At 63.8% G+C, this 17,801-nt stretch overlaps 1 protein-coding gene across 7 annotated transcripts in view; it reads right to left on the bottom strand.

Annotated features, from left to right (window-relative positions):
• The window catches only part of RGS12 (regulator of G protein signaling 12), a 119,561-nt gene that overhangs the window by 3,070 nt on the left and 98,690 nt on the right, over positions 1-17,801 (bottom strand). For 5 of the 7 annotated variants that reach the window (XM_045474712.1, XM_045474710.1, XM_045474716.1 and 2 more), the window contains 10 exons: positions 16,918-17,097; positions 15,968-16,121; positions 14,305-14,381; positions 12,218-12,412; positions 11,878-11,951; positions 11,261-11,387; positions 9,151-9,247; positions 7,727-7,797; positions 7,229-7,382; positions 5,423-5,884 (listed from right to left, as the gene is read on the bottom strand). In XM_045474712.1, the coding sequence (XP_045330668.1) occupies positions 5,423-5,884; positions 7,229-7,382; positions 7,727-7,797; positions 9,151-9,247; positions 11,261-11,387; positions 11,878-11,951; positions 12,218-12,412; positions 14,305-14,381; positions 15,968-16,121; positions 16,918-17,097 (1,591 nt within the window). Of the gene's footprint in view, positions 1-5,422; positions 5,885-7,228; positions 7,383-7,726; positions 7,798-9,150; positions 9,248-11,260; positions 11,388-11,877; positions 11,952-12,217; positions 12,413-14,304; positions 14,382-15,967; positions 16,122-16,917; positions 17,098-17,801 lie in introns of those variants that run through there. The other 2 variants (XM_045474714.1, XM_045474713.1) reach the window with 2 other exon arrangements.

A 17,801-nucleotide genomic window follows, 5' to 3' on the forward strand; every position in this document is an offset into this window, starting at 1 on the left:
ACTGGAGACCCTGTCCCCTGGCTGACCCCTCCGAGCGTGACCCTGCTGGAGCTCCCCCTGCAATCTGGAGCGGTGGGAGCTCTCCTGCCCCTCGCGTGCCGTCCGTCCCTGGGCCACCCCTCCGCTGTCCGCTGGCATTCTCTGTGCCAACAGAGCCAGGTCTGTTCTGATTCTCAAGGCTCCGAGTGAGGACACCGGGACAGCAGAGCCGGGCCCCTCCTCTCGGGGACAGCAGGGCACAGGGCTGTAGAGTGGGGCCGGACCCAGAGGCCTGGCTCGACCCCTCGGCCACCTCCAAGCTCTCCTTCGGGACCCAAGCCCAGCTGCCTGTCCCATGGCCCTCCCTGGCCAAGAGGAATCCTCTCTGTCCTCCAGAGCCTTTGCTGGGACTTCTGGTGCCCGTGCTCTGGATCACCTGTGAGGCTGACCCCCAGAAGCTCCCGCAGCCCGAGGAGGCGTGGGCGCTGCTGAACTAGCAAATTCAGGGGGAAGGGAGGAGACCTCGGCCCCTGGCCCTTCCCAGCCCTCTGCTGGCTCCGGGTTCCCTGTTCCACCACTTTCACAGAGGCTGACTGGGTCCCCAGGCCCACCGGACTACGTGATGTGCTGGGCGGGGAGGGGGTTACTGGTCGAAGGGTCTTCATTCAGCAAAAGCCTGTACCGAGCAGCGGCACATAGCAGCACGCGGTGGGGGGAGGGGACGACTTCAGGGAGAATGGGGGCCGTGCAGTCCCGGGGCCACGTGGGGTGCAGGCGTGGACATGGGGCCCTGGGGGGGGGGGCGTGGGCAGGTGCTCTGGCTGTGCCAACCCCAGGTGGCCCCTGGCGGCTTGTGGTTCCCACTCAGACCCAGAAGTCACGTGGAGCAGACCTATGCAGGCATGGTGGGAAGGACGCACAGAAAAGGCGGGTCACCGAGCATGGCTGTGCCGCGGGGGGACCCAGGGCCATCTCGTCCTCAGCAGCTGGGAGGACGGACTTGTCACAGCCTGAGCTGGGGCTGTGGCGGGGCGGGGGGGGGGGGGGGCTGGGCAAACACAGTGGGCCCTGGGAAGCCTGCGGAGCCTTCCAGCCCGGCATCCAGCTGGGGAAGGTCTGCTTGGGCCCACCCCAGCCAGAGCGGGGCCGGAGCGCCAGAACACTCCCCTGGAAAGGGGTGTTCTGGCGAGGCCCCCGGCAGAGGGCTCCCTCCGACTCGTGGCCTGAGATTGGTGGCAGGCCTCCAGCACCGACGTATCCCTGAGAAAGCCAGTCACCTCCATGCACGCCACAGTTTGTACTGGGGAGGACTGGGCTGTCTGCCCCCCCAGGAGGCAGGTGTGCTCAGTGTGGGGTATCCCTTGGTCACCCGGACGGAAGGGACAGGCTTTTGCTGGAGAGAGCATTCAGAAAGAGTAAGCGAAGAGGTGGGGCGGGGCGGCGGGGGGGGGGGGGGGGGGGGGGAGGGGGGAGGGTGAGACGGGGGGTGGGGGGGCTGGGGCCCTGGGACCATCCCAGGCCATGCCAGGCCTCCCTGTGGCTACTGTGGACACGGCTGGAGTAAGGCAGGGCTTCCACATCACCTGGGACTGAGCAGATGTGACACATCAGGACTATAGCTGGGGAGGGGGAGGGGGCCGACCACCGAGCAGCTATGTGCAGACAGGCTCCCGGGCCTGCAGCCACGACAAGGGTTGTGGCGACCCTCATTGCCAAGGTCAAGGGCGTGCCCCCCCCCCCCCCCCCCCGCAAGTGCACAAGGCCTCTGATGAACTCTTCAGCTCGTTCCCATGGAAACCACATTCCCGGGCCACAGCGACCCCCACTGGATGGGCTACGTGTTGGTGGAGCGAGAGCTCCAGCTGTCCGCTGGTAAGTAAGCTGTGGGCCCCCGAGAGCTGTGTGCCTTTGGGGACCCCGGACACTGGAACAGTGGAGCGAGGTGTCCAAGTGAGCCACTTGTGCCCCCCAGACTGCTCAGACGCTGAGCAGCGTCCCCTCACACCTGAGCCCCCCAGACTCCGGGCCGGAATGGCCAAGCAGGGCCCCCTCCCAGGGAGGGGTGCGTAGCCCCACTGGCCGTGCCCGTGTGGTCACCGAGGGGCCCCACAGTTGCTAAGGGCAGCTGGCCGGTGGGGTCCCCGGGAGCCTGGCCTCCTGAAAGGGGCCCGAAGGGGCTCAGCCAGGACCCTGACCCACACCCCCAATGCCAGCACCGCCTGATGCCTGGGTGAGGGGTGGGGGCGTGGGGCCCTCCTGGCCCGTCCGTCACTCAGACACGGGGGCAGATAAGGAGAGATTTCTCCCAGCCCAGACCATCAGGGAGCGGCTCCAGATGTCCCCTCGCAAAGACCTCTCCCGAATACCGCACGGTCAAGCCCTGTTCCCTGGGGTTCCTGGCCACTGACCCTCTTCTCACGGGCGGACCCCAGCCAAGGGTCCAGTACCACCTGAGGGTGGGGGAGGGCTGGGGGAGGGGCTGCTGGGGCTGCCAGTGCCCTGCCGGCTCTGAGCACTCTCACCGAAGATTCACTCCAACAGATCGTTTTGCTGACTAGGAAGCAGGTGCCCCACAGGGCACATCCCGACGCCCTCCGTGAGGATGTGGACGTGGGCATCTTCTCACACCAGTCAGAGGCCGGCACCACCCTGTGCGTGGCCACGGAGGGCCTACACTTGGAATCTGACTCTCCTGCTGGGACCCGAGGACACACAGCCCCCCACCGGTCCTCTGCAGGACAGGAAGCGCCCAAGGGCGCCCACGAACTCCCGGGGCGTCTTTGGGAATTAGGCTCAAAGCAACCACAGCCTTCATTTTCAGGCTGTGCCTAGGGCAGGGGCGCTTTGCACCGGGCTCCCTTCTCGGTGCACACGTCCTTTTGAACACTTCTATGCTTTGGCCACGCAGGCGCGGACAGCCTCTTGGTGCAAGGGTGCTGGGGACTGCGGACCAGGGTGGGCGGGTGGTGTGGTCCTCAGAGGGACACCCCCCTTGCCTGGGGGTGTGTGGCTGGCAGCTGGCCGACCGGCTGGGTGGCCTGGATGTGGCCGTGAGCTGGGGAGCCTGGGCCGCGGGGGCATCAGCACACTGTGCGTCTCCAGCGCGGATGCACAGCGGCCACCGTGTAGCTAAAAGTACTTCGCGGCAATTGTTAGAATCTGTGAGAGCGACTTGAGGCGGAACCTGTCCTCCGAGCTGAGAAAATTCAGTGCTTAGCGAGAGACGCTGTCCGCTCACTTGGCGGAGGAATCTCGGGGGCGGGCTTCCTTCCATCGCAACAGGGAGGCGCCCGACACAGGCTTGTCGTGGGGCCGGAGATCCTCATGAACAGAGGGCCCACGGACAGCCTAGCTCGGAGGCCCCCACGAGGCTGGCCCTCGTCAAGCTGGGTTGGCGCGTGTCGCACAGAAGGAGGCCCGAGCCCCGTCCCGGCAGACAGGCTCATCGGCTCCAGGAAGACACGGGTGGCCGCAGACCCTTCACCACCCCTCGTGGCCCGCGTCCCTGCGGCCGGAGCCCTCCCTCTCAGCGGAGCCAAGAGCAGGCGGGGGGGGGGGGGGGGGGGGCTGGGGGGGGGGCTGGGGAGGCCTGGCTCCACAGGCTGGAGGCGCCCAGCACAGGGCAGCTGTGACATCCCGGGGGCCACGTCCGGGGCACGGAGGGTGCTGGCCCGGGTGCACTTTCCGAGCTGATGGTGGGAAAACCGCCCCCAGCGGGGTGAACCGTGGGGGCGGGACACCGCGACGCAGCCTCGGAGCGCACAGCCCCACCCAGGGCCGGCCAGCCCGGCGGGCTCCAGGTGACTGACTACCACACGACGCCCGACCCTCGTCTCCTGGAGGTGATGGCAGACAGGGGAGGCCTAACTACCCACCGATGGCATCGGTGCTCTCGGGGAGAGGAGGCCCCTACCTGTCAGGCCACCGTGTGGCCGGAGTGTGGGGCCGGATCTCCCCGCACCTGCCCCGAGGGGCCCTCATTCAAACTGCCCCCTCGCCACGCTCACCGCTAAACAGCTGTGTCTGTGGGTATACAGAAGGCGCTCAAGAGTATCGCCCGAGTGAGTGGCACATCTTTATAAGCCACTGTACTAAAGCAAACCCACTGAAAGTGGAAAGAAACGTTCAAGAGAAAAAGAAGAGAGCTTTAAACCAGTCCGATGACAAGACCCAGAGTTTATTACTCTTGGAAGAACACAGACTCGGAACAAAGAGCAGAGAGGGAGAGTCAGCCACAGCGCAGACGTGCGAAGGCGCGACACGGGGAGGGACCAGGCTTCTCCCGGTTTGGCGTCCGTTCGAAGTCCGTGCGAAGTCAGCGGGCAGGTGCCCGGCGAGCCTGCCCACGTGGCACGTGCTCTCCAAAGCGCCCCGATATGTACATACCTACAGAACGCACACGACAAGCGCTTCCCCGGCCCCCTGATCCCGCGGTACAAGTCGGACGGCCGTCGGCAAGGGGCCGGAGCAAAGGTTGGCATTCGTGTCACCCCCAACGGCCGCCCGCAGCCCGTGTCCGCGCATCACGGAGCACACAGAGGAGAAAGGACAGCCACCAGTGGCCCTATCACAGTGTCCACTGAAAAGGCTCCTCATCTACAGCACAGAGACGAGGGACGGGGGACGGGGGATGGGGGTCGGTGACGCATGCACACACTTCGGGACACCGGTTCCGAGCGGGGCGGAGCTGCTCCGAAGGCCAGGAGCCCTGCTTCATACACCTCACACTCGTGGCTCGCGGGCAGCCGTATTGCTCACCTCCACACCCGCTAACTCGAGCATCCGTCCGGAGGACACCTGTGCATATTCCAGGCCCGGGAACCCCCAGGACTCCCGAGCCCCGGCCCGGCCACGCGGGGCCAGACACGGCTGCAGTCTCACGGAGTCGGGCGAGCGGGCGCAGCCCTCCCTACAGAGGACCTGGATGCCCTTCCGAGTCACACGGGGCCTTACCACTTGCTCAAGACAAATGCTATTTGGTTTCCAGTCTCGAGACTAAAACACTAAAAGCGCCAGCTACGCACGTTTTAAGAACAGCACGTACGTTTTCAGAAACTCCCCGGACCTTGCGCAGAGGCAGCAGGGGACCCGGGAGCGAGGAGGCGGCTGGCGGGAGAGCGCCGCCGTCTGTCCAGGCGGGGGCCACTCAGATGCATCACCACTTGCGGAGCATCGCGCGGCCTCGCCCGCTCGCCCTGAGCCCCTCTGTGGCCCGTCCCGGACACACGCACACGTGCTCCTAAAGGAAAGGCAGAGGTGGCCGGCCCACGGGGACCGTGACGATAGCGGCCACGCCGGAACGCCTCATCAGCTAGAGGATTGGGGTAGAGGGTGACTTACCATAACTGTTTCTTTTTTTATTGGAAACTGAGTGGACAACAGCGGGCGGACAGCGGACTAGCAGAGACTCAAAGGTGAGGGGGGGGGTCAAACCTGGAGGTACCTGGTCTCGGAGGTCCGGCCGAGTCCTGCGGGGTGGGGGTTGGTGGCAATAAAGTGCTGTTGGGGCTGCTGATGTCCCCCTCCCCCGTGAGCGTCAGGTCGGCCACGTGCTCGCCCTCCATGGTCTGGACGCCCCCGGCCTCGGCTTCCTGGGCGTGGGGCGTGGGGGTCTGGGGGGCACTGAAAGGTGGGCTGTCGGCCGAGCTGGGGCTCGTCCCCGGGCTCTCGTGGCAGTCTCGGACGGGCCCCCACGGCTCCTGGGCCCGGGGAGCCTTTTCCTTGCCGTTGCTGGTGAAGCTTCTCTTGCCGAGGCCCTTAGCCGCAGCGGGTGGGGGGAGGGCCAGCTCCAAGGGGCCAGGGGGCAGACGCAGGAACTCGGGAAGAACCAGGTCCTCCTTCCTTAGCAGCCCGCGCTGGTCGTCTGCTCTGTTGCTCTGAGCTTTGGAAATGAGCTCAAAAAACTCTATTGGAAAAGAACCCCACAGTGACCCAGTCTTAGAGAGGTTCAGAGGTGGGCACGCACAGCAAAAAGTTCACCGTCTGGAAAGCTCTGGTCGTGGGCTGTCCCACTGCCCTGAACTCCAGGCCACGGGCCGACCGGGCGCCGCCCTCCATTACCACCTGCACCCTCAGAACTGCGGGGAGGCCCCCTCCCCAAAACTAAGTTGTGTGAAGTCCAGACCCGAACAGACATGCTGTGTGCAGACGGCTTGGGTGATGTGTTTGTCGCCCACACTCTGATTACACTTGGAGGCCCGGACCCTCCTGATGATTGGGGGGGGGGGGGCACCGGAGGCACGAGTGAGCCCGCAGCCCCCCAAGACGGTAGCGTGTGAAAGCTGGGCCTCGAGGGGTCACCACCTTCTGGCAGAAGGTGGTCTATCTCCCACCTTCCTGGGGGGGGGGAGGCTGTGGACAGCCTGCCCTTTGCCCCTGGCCTCCTCCAGAGCTCCTGCCCTCTTACCTGGGCCTCCGCCAGCCGTCACTGGAGTTCACCGTTCAAAGTAGACAGAGTCTAAGCTGAGCTTTCTCCAGCATTTAAATTACACTCTTAGTTTTCAAAAAACGACCAGGAGTTTAAAATCTCAAATCGTAAAGACTCTCAGCAGTGAGCAGGCGTGTGTCTTACTTCTGCCTCCTCGGTGGCCAATGGAGGCCGGGGGAGGTGGGGCGAGCAGGCTCAGGTTGGCCTTCATGGGGGAGCTAGCTGGGAGCCCCGCTGACTAGGAGGCCCTCCCTGGATCAAACTTCAGGCCGCTGTAACAGCTGTTAGATTTGATTCTGCTATTACAGACTTCCAGAAGAAAAAGAAGTTTCCGTAAGAGATCACCTCTCCTAGGGTCTCTTGGACCACCCTTTCTCTCCCCTGCAGGCCTGGGGAGTACAGGGAGTCCAGCCCAACAGGCTAAGGCACAGGCCTTCCTCAGGGCCTCTGACCAGCAAGGTCAGCCAGCCCAGGGCCCTCCCAGGTGCCTCCTCCCCACCTGGCACCCGCCCTGCTGGTGGGGACTCTGGCCGGGGCCCTCTGACATTAGCTGAGCCCTCATACAAGTGGGGAGGGAGGGATGCAGACAGATCCTGGGGGACCGCTTGCTGTGCCCCTCAAGGGCAGTCCCTGGCTCCTCAGGGGCCTGATACTCAGTCTGAAAAGAGGGAAGAGTTACACCGAGAGCCACAGGCTGATGCAGGGGTAAGGCAGGACAGCATCCTTCTGATGTCACTAACTCAGAGAAAGTTCTAACGGTTGCCCTGGAAAACTGACATCGCATTCACTAGAAAACACGGAAGTTTTAAAAAGTACACATACCCTCTGCTTCGTCCAAATTAATTTTCTGATATTTTTTTTTCCCAATCTTTGCAATAGATTCTTCTCTCTTTGAAAGCCGGGGATCCCTAGCATTTTTTCCATTTTCTCCTTTTATTTTAATAGAATTAGACTTGCCTAGTGTTCTCTCCTCTCCCTGCATTAGAAGGAAAGTCAGAGTACACACAACCCATCAGTTAGAGACAGAAAGGACCCCTGAGACACATCGCGTCGACACACGCTTTACGTGCCTTGCGGAAAAAGCGGTCGCAATGATGAGGTTTACAAAAACACCCCACCCCCAACGCAGGGGAACAGAGAGCCAATGGCCCAGGGTCAGGGGGAGCCGGGCACCTGCAGGGGAGCAGGGGTGCGGGGCCGGCCCAAGCAGAGAGCCGGTGGGCATGAACGGGCGACAGACAGAGGGGCGTGAGGGGCCCGACCTGAGCTGCGCCAGCCAGGAGCGAGGAAACCGGGCGGACGAGGGCAGAGGGGAATTACCGTAGCCGAGTGATTTCTGGAACTGGAATTTACAGCTATATTCTGTTTGACTGGTGCACTTTTCTGTTTATCTGTGGAGACCGAACACAATGAGGTAAGCTTTGTAATTACAGTGAATCATAAGTCCGCCTGAACGTTTAAACATCATCACATTTATATCTTTTCGAGAGAAAGCTGTCGAGAAGCCAAAGCTTTTCAAGATCCCTCACTTCATATGCACACACAGGCCAAAATGCCGGTTCAGAACAAGGGACAGGAGACCACCGTCCCCCACCCACCGCGTCAGGGGCAAGATGGCGGGGCGGGGGGGTGGGGGGCATGGCGGCTCCACCCTACAGTTACGGGGACTTTTTGGACGTGGTGAAAGAAAGGCTCGTTTCAGGTACTGTCTGGCAGGAAGATTCTTTAGACAGCAGAAGATTCTCACATTTATGACCCATTTTCAAACATGGCTGTTGCCCCAAGTCAGGGCTACAGGCCGGCCTCTGCCGGCACCAGAGGTCCAAAGCCCACTCCGCTGGCCCGGAATCACCTAGAGGAATAACAGCGCTCCCGCCTGAGAGCAGCTTTGCAAACACACTGGGTGCACCCTCCTGTGGTGTCACCGTCACCCCACCCCACCCCGTCTGGCCACCAGGCCCCCGAAAGAGCGCAGCATTCTCTGGGACCGAGGGTGGGCCCGGAAGATCCCTCCTCCGCCACCAGGGGGCAGAGAGGAGCAGGACACTGCAGTCAGGGAGGCCACCCGGGGCGGGGGACGGAGACCTGTGAGCCCAGCCACATTTCAGAGCAGAACGCGCCCCCGCCGGGTGGGAGCCTGGGAAAGGGAAGACGCAGCCCTGAGTCGCATCCGGCAGCTCCCTGCAAAGTATCTCTGCGCCCGGGGACTCAGCAGACGGTTCCGGAAAGCCCTCTCCAGGAGGCATGCTTCCTACTGCCCTGCGCCTAGGTGGGGGCTGGGTGTTCTGAGGAGAGCGCAGGCCCCTGAGGTGTTGGGGCGAAGCGTGGAGGACTGACTGCTGACCCCGAGGCTGGGCACCCGGCTGTGGGGACCCAGCCTGTGACCCTCGGGCCCAGCACCTCAAGGCCTCCCGGGAGGGAGCACTCTGGCCAAAGCGCCGGACACGGGGCACGTTGGGCCTGCGCAGCAATCCTGTGGGGCTCCTGGCAGGCCTGTCACCCGCCCCTCTTACAGCCGAGAGGACGCGTTCAGCTGTGCCAGCAGGTGCGTGGCTCCCAGAGCGAGGCCCTCGTGCTCCCAGTCCCTGTTGTTGGCCTCCTGCCCGCGGTCAGGGCCGGACCAGGCTGGGGTTGGATCCTGCCCTGTGAGGCCCTAAATGAGACCACGGGGTAGCAGGGCTGGGGGCTTTCAGGAGGCAGAGCAAAGGGGACCCCAGCAGGCCGGGGACAGGGGCCTCGCTCACCTTTTCCTCTGGAGGGGTCCCTCTCCTCCAAGATGACCCGTTGCCCGTCCAGACTGGATATGGGGGCGCCGAGGTCCAGGGGCTCCTTCTCTCCACTCTAGAAGCAGAGATGGTGCAGGGAGTGACTCACCCGGGTCAGAGCTTTTTGGACGCTGTGTGTGTGTTCCAGCCGCTGACGGGAAGGCCGTGCCGGGCCTGCTGCAGTCACGTGCCAGGTGCCCCCAGGCCCTGTCACCTGGGCAGGGCTGCCTCAGAGGGCGCTCGGTAGGTGCCCAGCCAGCAACGCAGGGGACCGACCTGGGGCCGGCCACACACTGCCGACGTGGATAACACGGGTTCCGAGCAGTGGCTGGCCTTCGGGGAACGCCTGCGGCCCGAGGGATGTGCGTGCGCAGGGCTGCTGGCCTACAGCTCGTGGAACAAGACCCAGGACGGGGTAGGGGGGTGGGGAGAGCGCTCGGGGAACGCGGCGGACATCTCAGTCCACAGACCCGGCGTCTCACACGTCGCATCCACTCCGCACACCTCTCCTCACCTGATGAGGCGAGCGTCAAAACCCGCCTCCCTGACCCTCAGAGGCGGTTGGGGGGCGAAGGGCGAGAGCGAACTGTTTCCTCTGCAGACAGGCAGAGGCGACAGCTCGCAGAGCCACTTGAGGTCCCGGGCGGCACCCTCAGCTGTGGCCACGGGGCCCGCCCTTCTCTCCTCGGGGAACCACCCTGCTGCCCAGGCCACACCACTGTTCAAAGAAAGGAATCGGAACTGGCAGTTTGCCTTCCTAAGTTCCGTCGGTCGAGAGGACAATTAAAGTGACCAGATGCCAAGTCGGAGTGACTGGTGCCAGACCCGAGGAAAAGGACCGATGGCTGATGGGTCTGCCCCGCTCTCCACGTTCCCCGCCTAGGTGGCCGTATTCACTGGTGAGGCCACATCTGTCACAAGCCATGCCACAAGAACTGTCCGTGGCCGGAGCCCCAAGGCGGCTGACCCTCTCTTCCCAGTGAGGGTCTCAGCAGCCGGAAAGCAGCTCACCCAGCAAACAAGCCCATTCTACAGACAGGGAGACTGAGGCAGAGAGCAGTGAGGCACTAGTTCAGGATCTCAGAGTGAGAGCAGGAGGCCGGGTGGCGCCCAGTCCAAGTCCCTCTCCGTCCGGCACAGTCTAGACTCCAAAGGCGGCCCTCCCTGCTGAGCTGGGGAAGCGGCCCCGGGCTACCCTCAGGATCCCAGTGAACAACGTAACACAGCCCCCTCGTTCATTTCAAAGCTCTTGAACGATCTGGGGCCCAGTTCAGAGACCATTAAAATCCTCAAAATACTTGAAATCACAGATTGCTCTGATAAAGTTCCTTCTACGAAGAGAGACCACAGGGCAAACACTGTACCATTAACCACCACGCTTCACGGTAAGCGGGCACAATGCGCCACAACACGTCGGTGATTTCGGCACAGACCGGGCCGCGGGAGTGCCAGCCTCCTGCCCCAGGACGTCCCCCCGAAACCGTGTGGCCACAGGGGGAAAGGACCCTGCCCTGGTTCACTCTGGCTTCTTTGTCCCCACGTGCGGTCTCCCTCACATGCTCACGTTATGCCCCGGGGGCCCTGCTTGGACATGGCGCATTTTTAGGTCTCAGGAAATGTAAACGAGAGGGCGCACCCAAGGCCGTCTGCCAAAGCCCGGCAGCTGCTCAGGGTGCGGGACGTACCCGTGCCCCTGGTTCCCTGCCAGCCCATCAGATCTGCAGACGGTGGGGAGATTCCAGGGCTTTTTAGCGGTTGGTTTCTCATTTTTGTTTCTCTGGACCCAAACCACATCTCAGCTATCACCCAGAGCTCCCTGGGATCATCAAGGTGTAAGTAAACAGGGAGCATTTCCACTCACTAGGACACCCGCCCCCCAGGGCCTTGGCGTGCCCCCAGGTCACACACGCACGTACGTGGAGCTCCAGAGGCAGGCCTGCACGCCGCACCCCCTCCCACCACCCCCCGCCCAGCCCCAACCGAGGTCTCACACACCCGTGTGAGGAGTGCCAGAGGCAAGCCACGACAGCAAGCAGGCGCTGGGCATGCCGCGTGGGGAACACAGCCGCAAGCCCCCCGGGTCACTCACCAGCCTGGCCACCAGCTCATTCAGGTGCAGGCCGTACTTGGCCACCACGGGCCGCAGGACTTCCGTGACGGGCTTGGTGGGCTTGGCCTTGAGTCCCACTGACCGGTTGATCGGGACCAGATCCAGCCTGGTTGGAGGGGGAGGAACACGAACATATCTGCTGCAAATACACACTCAGATGTTCCTTCTCAAGGACGGGATGACGTGGCACCCACAGGCGACCCGCGCCACCTTGGGGCTCAGCAGCTCGTGCCAGGCTGGGGCCGAGGAGCACCCTCAGCACGAGAAGGAAGCCGGGAGGGGCGTCTCCGAGGTTTTCAGTGGGCTGTCATCCCGGGCAAAGAGGGGGCCCGTCCTGCCGGATGGCCAGCACTGTGCTGTCCCACCTGCCCACCCCCGGGGACACCTGTGAGGCAGGACAGACAGTGACCGGCTGCGGGCTCCTGGGGACTCGGTGCGGCCACCGCCACCCCCCACCCCACCCCACTCCCCCCCACCCCACAAAGCGGGTGCCTGCCTTCCCTTCCCAGCCGCGCACGCAGGGCTGGCAGGGATGCCCCCAGAGACGGACGTGTGGCCCAGGAGACCCCGTGGAACAGCAGCGGCGTTTTTCGTACCGAAACAAAGTCCGCTTTTCCAGCCGCAGGTCCCGAGACTCCAGGATGCTGCTGTCTTGGTGCAGCACCAGAGGCTTTGCAACACGTGGAAAGAACAGAGACCCGAGTCAGAGCGGGGGCGGGCGAACGCCCCCGGAACGTGCCCCTGCATCCTGCCTGCAGCGGGACAGCCGTGCGTCCCACGCGGCTGCTCAGAGAAGGCGGCCCCGCAGACAAGCTAAGTCAGTGCCACGCGTTCCTGCGACCGGAGGGCCCAGGCAGCTCTGGCCAGCAAGACAGACAGAGACAGACCCGCCGGCACCCCCACCCCCGGGCAGACCCCGTGGCGAGGGCCCTGTACCTTGTCCCCGCCCACCAGGAAGAGGTCCACCGCCGCCCCGTTGAGGCTGTGTCGCTCACAGAGCCCAGCCAGGACCTCCTTGATGGACAGCCCCGCCTGGACCGCCACCACGCAGGACGTCCCGTCGGGGAGCTGCACGCTGCAGTGCCTGGCCGCCTTGTCCCGCTCTGGCACCGAGGTCCTGCAGGCCTCCGACTGGGGAGCCGGGAGACGAGCGTCACGACGGGTGCACAGGCACCCCGAGAAGCACCCCCCCCCCCCCCCCCCCCCCCCCGGCCAGCACCAAGGAGCCGACCAAGTGGGTGGGGCTGCTAAGTTGCTAAGTACCGCGGGAGAAGGCAGGCGTCTCTAGTCCTTCCCGGCCTGTGACCCACTCACAAGGGCTGGGCTTAACGAGCCGCTGGGCTCTGAACGGGACGGGCCCTTCGCATGTTGTTTTCAGGGGGCGAAGCAGACGGGGCCGCCCTGTGGGGGCTGCTCTTGCCTCGCAGACGGTCGCACTGGGGACCCACCAGGTGGGCCAGATGCACGCGGGGGGCCTGAGGCCCCGCCCGGTCTGGGGGGCCCCTTGGCTGCCCCCCCCCTTATCCTTCTGGCCCTTCCCACCTGAGCCCCCACGACCGGAGGCCTCTCCCAGAGGACTGGACTGCAGACTGTGGAGGGCACGGGGGGCCCGAGGCCGGGGCCGGGGCAGGGAGCAGGGCAGCGCGGGCAAAGGCTCGCAGGCAGGAACACGCACCCGAGGGGTGACGACCCCTCCCGCGGACACCGGCCATCGGGTCAGAGAAGCCAGTGAGGGGCGCTGTGTCCTGGCAGTCCCACACACTATGCAAGGCTCAGCACGGACGTGCAGGGGGCGGGGCTGTGAGGGGCACAGTAGGAGCCTCGGCTCCGCCCTCCTGTAGCGGCTGGCAGACCACCCCTCGCCCCGGGCCAGTGTGAGGGACAGGACGGGGCCTCCTCGGGGGCCCTTTCGCCCGGAGGACGCTCGACACCCTCCCCGGGTGAGGACGTGGCCCCAGCCGGCCTGCCCGGCCCTCAGCAGCGAGACACCCGCGCGGGAGGGGGAGGTCGGGTGGGGAGAGGCGGGCTCCGGGGCACTGCGGGCTGAGGCTTTCGGAAACGGCAGTCTGTGAGTTCATCGTCTGCATTATTCACGGACCAAGTCGGGGGCTCGGGAAATGGCTACTCAGCACTCGGTCCCGGCACCAGGACCCCCACCCGGATGTGGGGGCTCCCGAGCGGGCAGGACGTGGACGAGGGGCCAGCCCGTGGCCCTGTTCTCGCGGCAGACCTCAGGTCTATCCGTGACGTCTCCCCTGGTCTCTGCGGGTCAGTGGCGTGTCCCGCGTGTCCTTCTACCGTACCGCCTGCCCCGGCCGCCACTCTACTGTGGCCGTCTCCTCCTGAAAATCCCTGTGGCCCTGACATCGCTTCAGAAAACGGAGTCCGTAGGTGGTAGGCTGGTTATAAAATGGCCCCAGCTACTCCCTTCCCCCGGATGCAGGCGCAGTAAGGAAGGTTCTCTGTTTCTTCAGCTGGCGTTTGGGCGGTTCGCTGGCCCGCGGCAGTTCACTGGCTCAACCCTCCCGGCTCTAACTGTGGCACAGTGTCCCTGGAGAGGAGGGGATCCTCTGCGAGCACAAGCCAGGAGGTTTTCCACGCCCGCAGTGAGACAAGAGCGGGCGGCCAGCAGGTGACTCCAGCCGACTGAGAGCAGGGTCACGACCAGCAGCCAGCCGGCCACACGGGCCGGGGTGAGGCCCCCGCGAGCAGAAGCACAGGGGCAAGGAGGCAGGAGGTGACGGGACGGTCACACGCGAGACCAACGGAAAGCTCTGTTGGCTCTTAGTGGGGCTCACACGGCGGGAGCTGGACGAGAACAGACGTCAGCAATAAAGCCAGAAATAATCTAGTGCACAAGCAGCAGCCCTCCCCCGTGTTCCCACGTGCCCGGGAGCCCCGGCCCCACATCAGCGGCACCCGCGTTTGTTCGGCTTCATGAGTGGGGGCTTTGCGTGGCCAAACACGGAGGCGGATTTCACGAATCCGCTGTGGCCTTTGGGAGGGGGGAGGCGGTGACTTACCAGGTCCAGGCTCCCCGCGGAGGACACGGAGCCTTGTGACTCGCGGCGACCCAGGCCTCCGTTGGCGTGCAGGGGTTCTTGATGGGGAAACACAGTGACTCAGTACTGGAGGCCAGCTCTCCCCCTCTGCACGTGATACAGGGCCTGCCTTCCCCGGTCACATCCCCAACCTCACCCTTTCAGGCCAAGCAGACCGGGGACACGGAGAGGCCTCTCAGAGGCACCCCCGTCGGCTAGACTCCGCTCTGCCCTTGGCCGTAGCCGGCCCCCAGACACACAAGGACACGCTCCTGGGGCGTGGAATTTTCACTTCGACACGTGGCTTCTGGGCCTAAATGGGCAGTGGTAAGCACCCCAACCAGTGACCGCACCTCTACTCACGCTTGACTCCCATCTTCCCGCCGGTACTCAAGCGAGCCAACGACCGCCCCATCGCCCCCACCAACCGAACTCGCCGTGACCTCTGGCTAGTCTAGAGATCCCGAGAACTGACACACACCGGCCCCGCTCCCCAGTCACGCCGCTGTGCCACAGCCAGCAGCTGCAGGCCAGGGCGCCAGGGGACTGCGGTCCCTGGTCCCGCTGCCCTCCTGAACCACCGGCCCACCTGCCAAAGCAGCAGATCCCCAGACGACCAAGTCGGAATGCCTGGGGAGCGCCCTGGAGTCGGGGTTTAGAGGCTGTTCCAGACGGCTCTCTAAAGATCTGCCGGGCGCAGGGACCCCAGACTCCTGGGGGGGCAGCCCCTGCTGTCTCTAGGTTCTCAGGGGTCCCCAGCCCCATCTAACTACAGCTCCTGCCCCTGCGACGGTCTCTCGCTGACTGAGTTCTGCCAGTCTGTCCGCCCACAGCATGACCCCGGGAACACTGGGGTGCCCGCGCCAAGCCCACAACCTTCCTAAGCTGCTGTCAAATGGGCGCAAGACGGCTCGGTTCGCCGGCTGCTCTGAGAAGGACACAGAACGTACACTACGCGGGCCGCCTGGCGCGGCACAGGCCCCGTCCCGGGAGCTGCCACCACCTGTCCCTCTCCAGCGCTCCCTGCCTGTGCTCCCTCCATCAACGCCGTTCCAGGCCCTTTCCGCCCCATGCCTGCCCGGCCCGTGTCAACTGTCGACTGCTCTCTGCCTCGTCAGAAGCTGCTTTCAACCCTCTGCCCCGCCTCCCAGGAGGAGCCTGTGCCTCTGTCGCTATCTGCTGAGCTACACGTAAGAAAGAAGCCAACGGAGAGAATATCTAGAATGGGCGACCTACAGCATCTACAATAATACAGAATTACAATTTTGAAAATGCGGGATACCCCAACTATGGTACTACATTTTAAAAAATTGCAAAGGCTCACACACCCCTACACACACCTAGAAAGCCGCCCAGGCAGGAAACCAAGCGGCTGTCTGGGTGCAGAGAAGGCAGGACACGTGTTGTCTCGTCTCCCCCATTTCCTACCGGGAGGGCCGGAGAGGATGGCCCGCCAGGCCCGCCCACAGGGTGCCCTGGCCGAGTGGGGAGTGGGCTGGAACGCACCCTCACCCCCTTTTGCAAACGGCACCGAAGCCACCCTGTTTCACTCCGGCTGGCCTGCCCCCACAGGCGTGTGCCCCGGACGTGCCCTTGCACACCGCCGGCAGACCCCGGCCGGGCCACCCCATCCACAACCACACACCGTTTGCGTGGTCGCCGTGCTCCTTCTTCTTCTGCGACCGCCCGGTGCTCCTGGTCCTGGACCAGGAAAAGAACGCTCCTTTCCGTTTCTTTTCACTGTCCTCGTCCCCCAGCTCTTCATTCAGGGATCTTCCTGATCTCGATTTTCCACTCAACTACCACCAAACAGAGACGTTAAAATAGCGTAACGTTACTTAAACTTTTTTAAGTGTGTACTTATTTATTTATTTTTTTTTTTAATAATTTTTTTTTCCAACGTTTATTTATTTTTGGGACAGAGAGAGACAGAGCATGAACGGGGGAGGGGCAGAGAGAGAGGGAGACACAGAATCGGAAACAGGCTCCAGACTCTGAGCCATCAGCCCAGAGCCCGACGCGGGGCTCGAACTCACGGACCGCGAGATCGTGACCTGGCTGAAGTCGGACGCTTAACCGACTGCGCCACCCAGGCGCCCCAAGTGTGTACTTATTTTTGAGAGAGAGAGAGACAGAGACAGAGACAGAGCATGAGCAGGGGAGGGGCAGAGAGAGGGAGATGCAGAATCCGAAGCAGCTCCAGGCTCTGAGCCCATGGGCTCAAGCCCAGGAACCGTGAGATCACGACATGAGCCGAAGTCGGATGCTCGACCGACTGAACCGCCCAGGCGCCCCAGCATAACATTATTTTAACATTACGTCAAGTGTGAAGGGAAGCTGAAGAGGGCTGTAGGCGGATCTGTGGGATGGCCCAGACCCTTCGACAGCCGGAGGGCAGCACTACCGCGAACGGAACCCCTGCCCCCTGCCCCCTGCCCCCTGCCCCGGGCACAGGATGCGTCCCAGGAGGGCTGGGTCCTAGCGATCTAGCGATGCGTCGTGCTACCCTTTTCCCATCCTCCCCCCCCCACCCCCCAGCCACACCACCCCCTGGCACTCCCATCCGCCCAGAAGACACGGCGGGCGCACGGGCACCTTCTTGGGCGTGGACACGCCGGAGTGCTCCGAGCTGACGCTGCCCTTGGAGGCCGGGCTGCTGGGCACCTGCTGTGCGTCGGGGAGCGAGCGGCCCTCCACCTCGGCCAGGATGCACTCTTGGTACAGCTGGGACTTGAGGAAGCGCGTGTAGCTGTCGAACTTCATCAGGTTGAAGATCTACGGAGGACACGCGGCACGCTGTAGCCTGACGAGCCACTGGAGCGCTCGGCCCCCGGGCCCACCTGCCGCGGCCGCCGCACAGGGGTGCTCAGGCCACGCCAGCCTCTTCCTCACTCTCCGACTCCGTGAACCCCAACCACTCACGGGAAGTCGGCACCAGGAGCAGCCTCCGGGCATCTCCCGGGCAGTCCTGGACAGGCCCCGCTTTGTTAGATAAGAGTGAAACCAGACGGAACTGGGAATCTGAAGGAAGCGAGAACTGCCTTGGAAACACTTTCCTCCACTACTTTCCACGTTATTCATACGATTTAGCAACAGACGTGCTCCCTGAGGAGGCTGGTGGGTCATGCGCCCTGACAAACAACGTTCGTTATTGTGATAAATGACGCTGCACCCTTTTAATCACAGTGACACCCCGGAACTGAAAAAAACTCGGAACACGCACACACGTCGGCACCCGCGGACCTGAGACGTCACACAAAGGTGTGCGTCCGAGCGACCACAGACAGGGCTCGTGGCCGGTTATTTCACGGCCCCACCGATGCCCCCCACCCGCCCCCCCAACCGAGACAAGCCTGGTGGGAGACACAGGGCTCCGCCCCTCACATCCACCTCCGTGGGCACCCCTCCCCCCGGGCTGGCCGCCCGCTCGTGGGGACGCGGTCCCGCAGAGAGGACCCTGGCGAGGAGTCCCTGCGGGG

The sequence above is a fragment of the Leopardus geoffroyi genome, chromosome B1, assembly GCF_018350155.1.
Source record: "Leopardus geoffroyi isolate Oge1 chromosome B1, O.geoffroyi_Oge1_pat1.0, whole genome shotgun sequence".
NCBI classification, from domain to species: Eukaryota; Metazoa; Chordata; class Mammalia; order Carnivora; family Felidae; genus Leopardus; species Leopardus geoffroyi.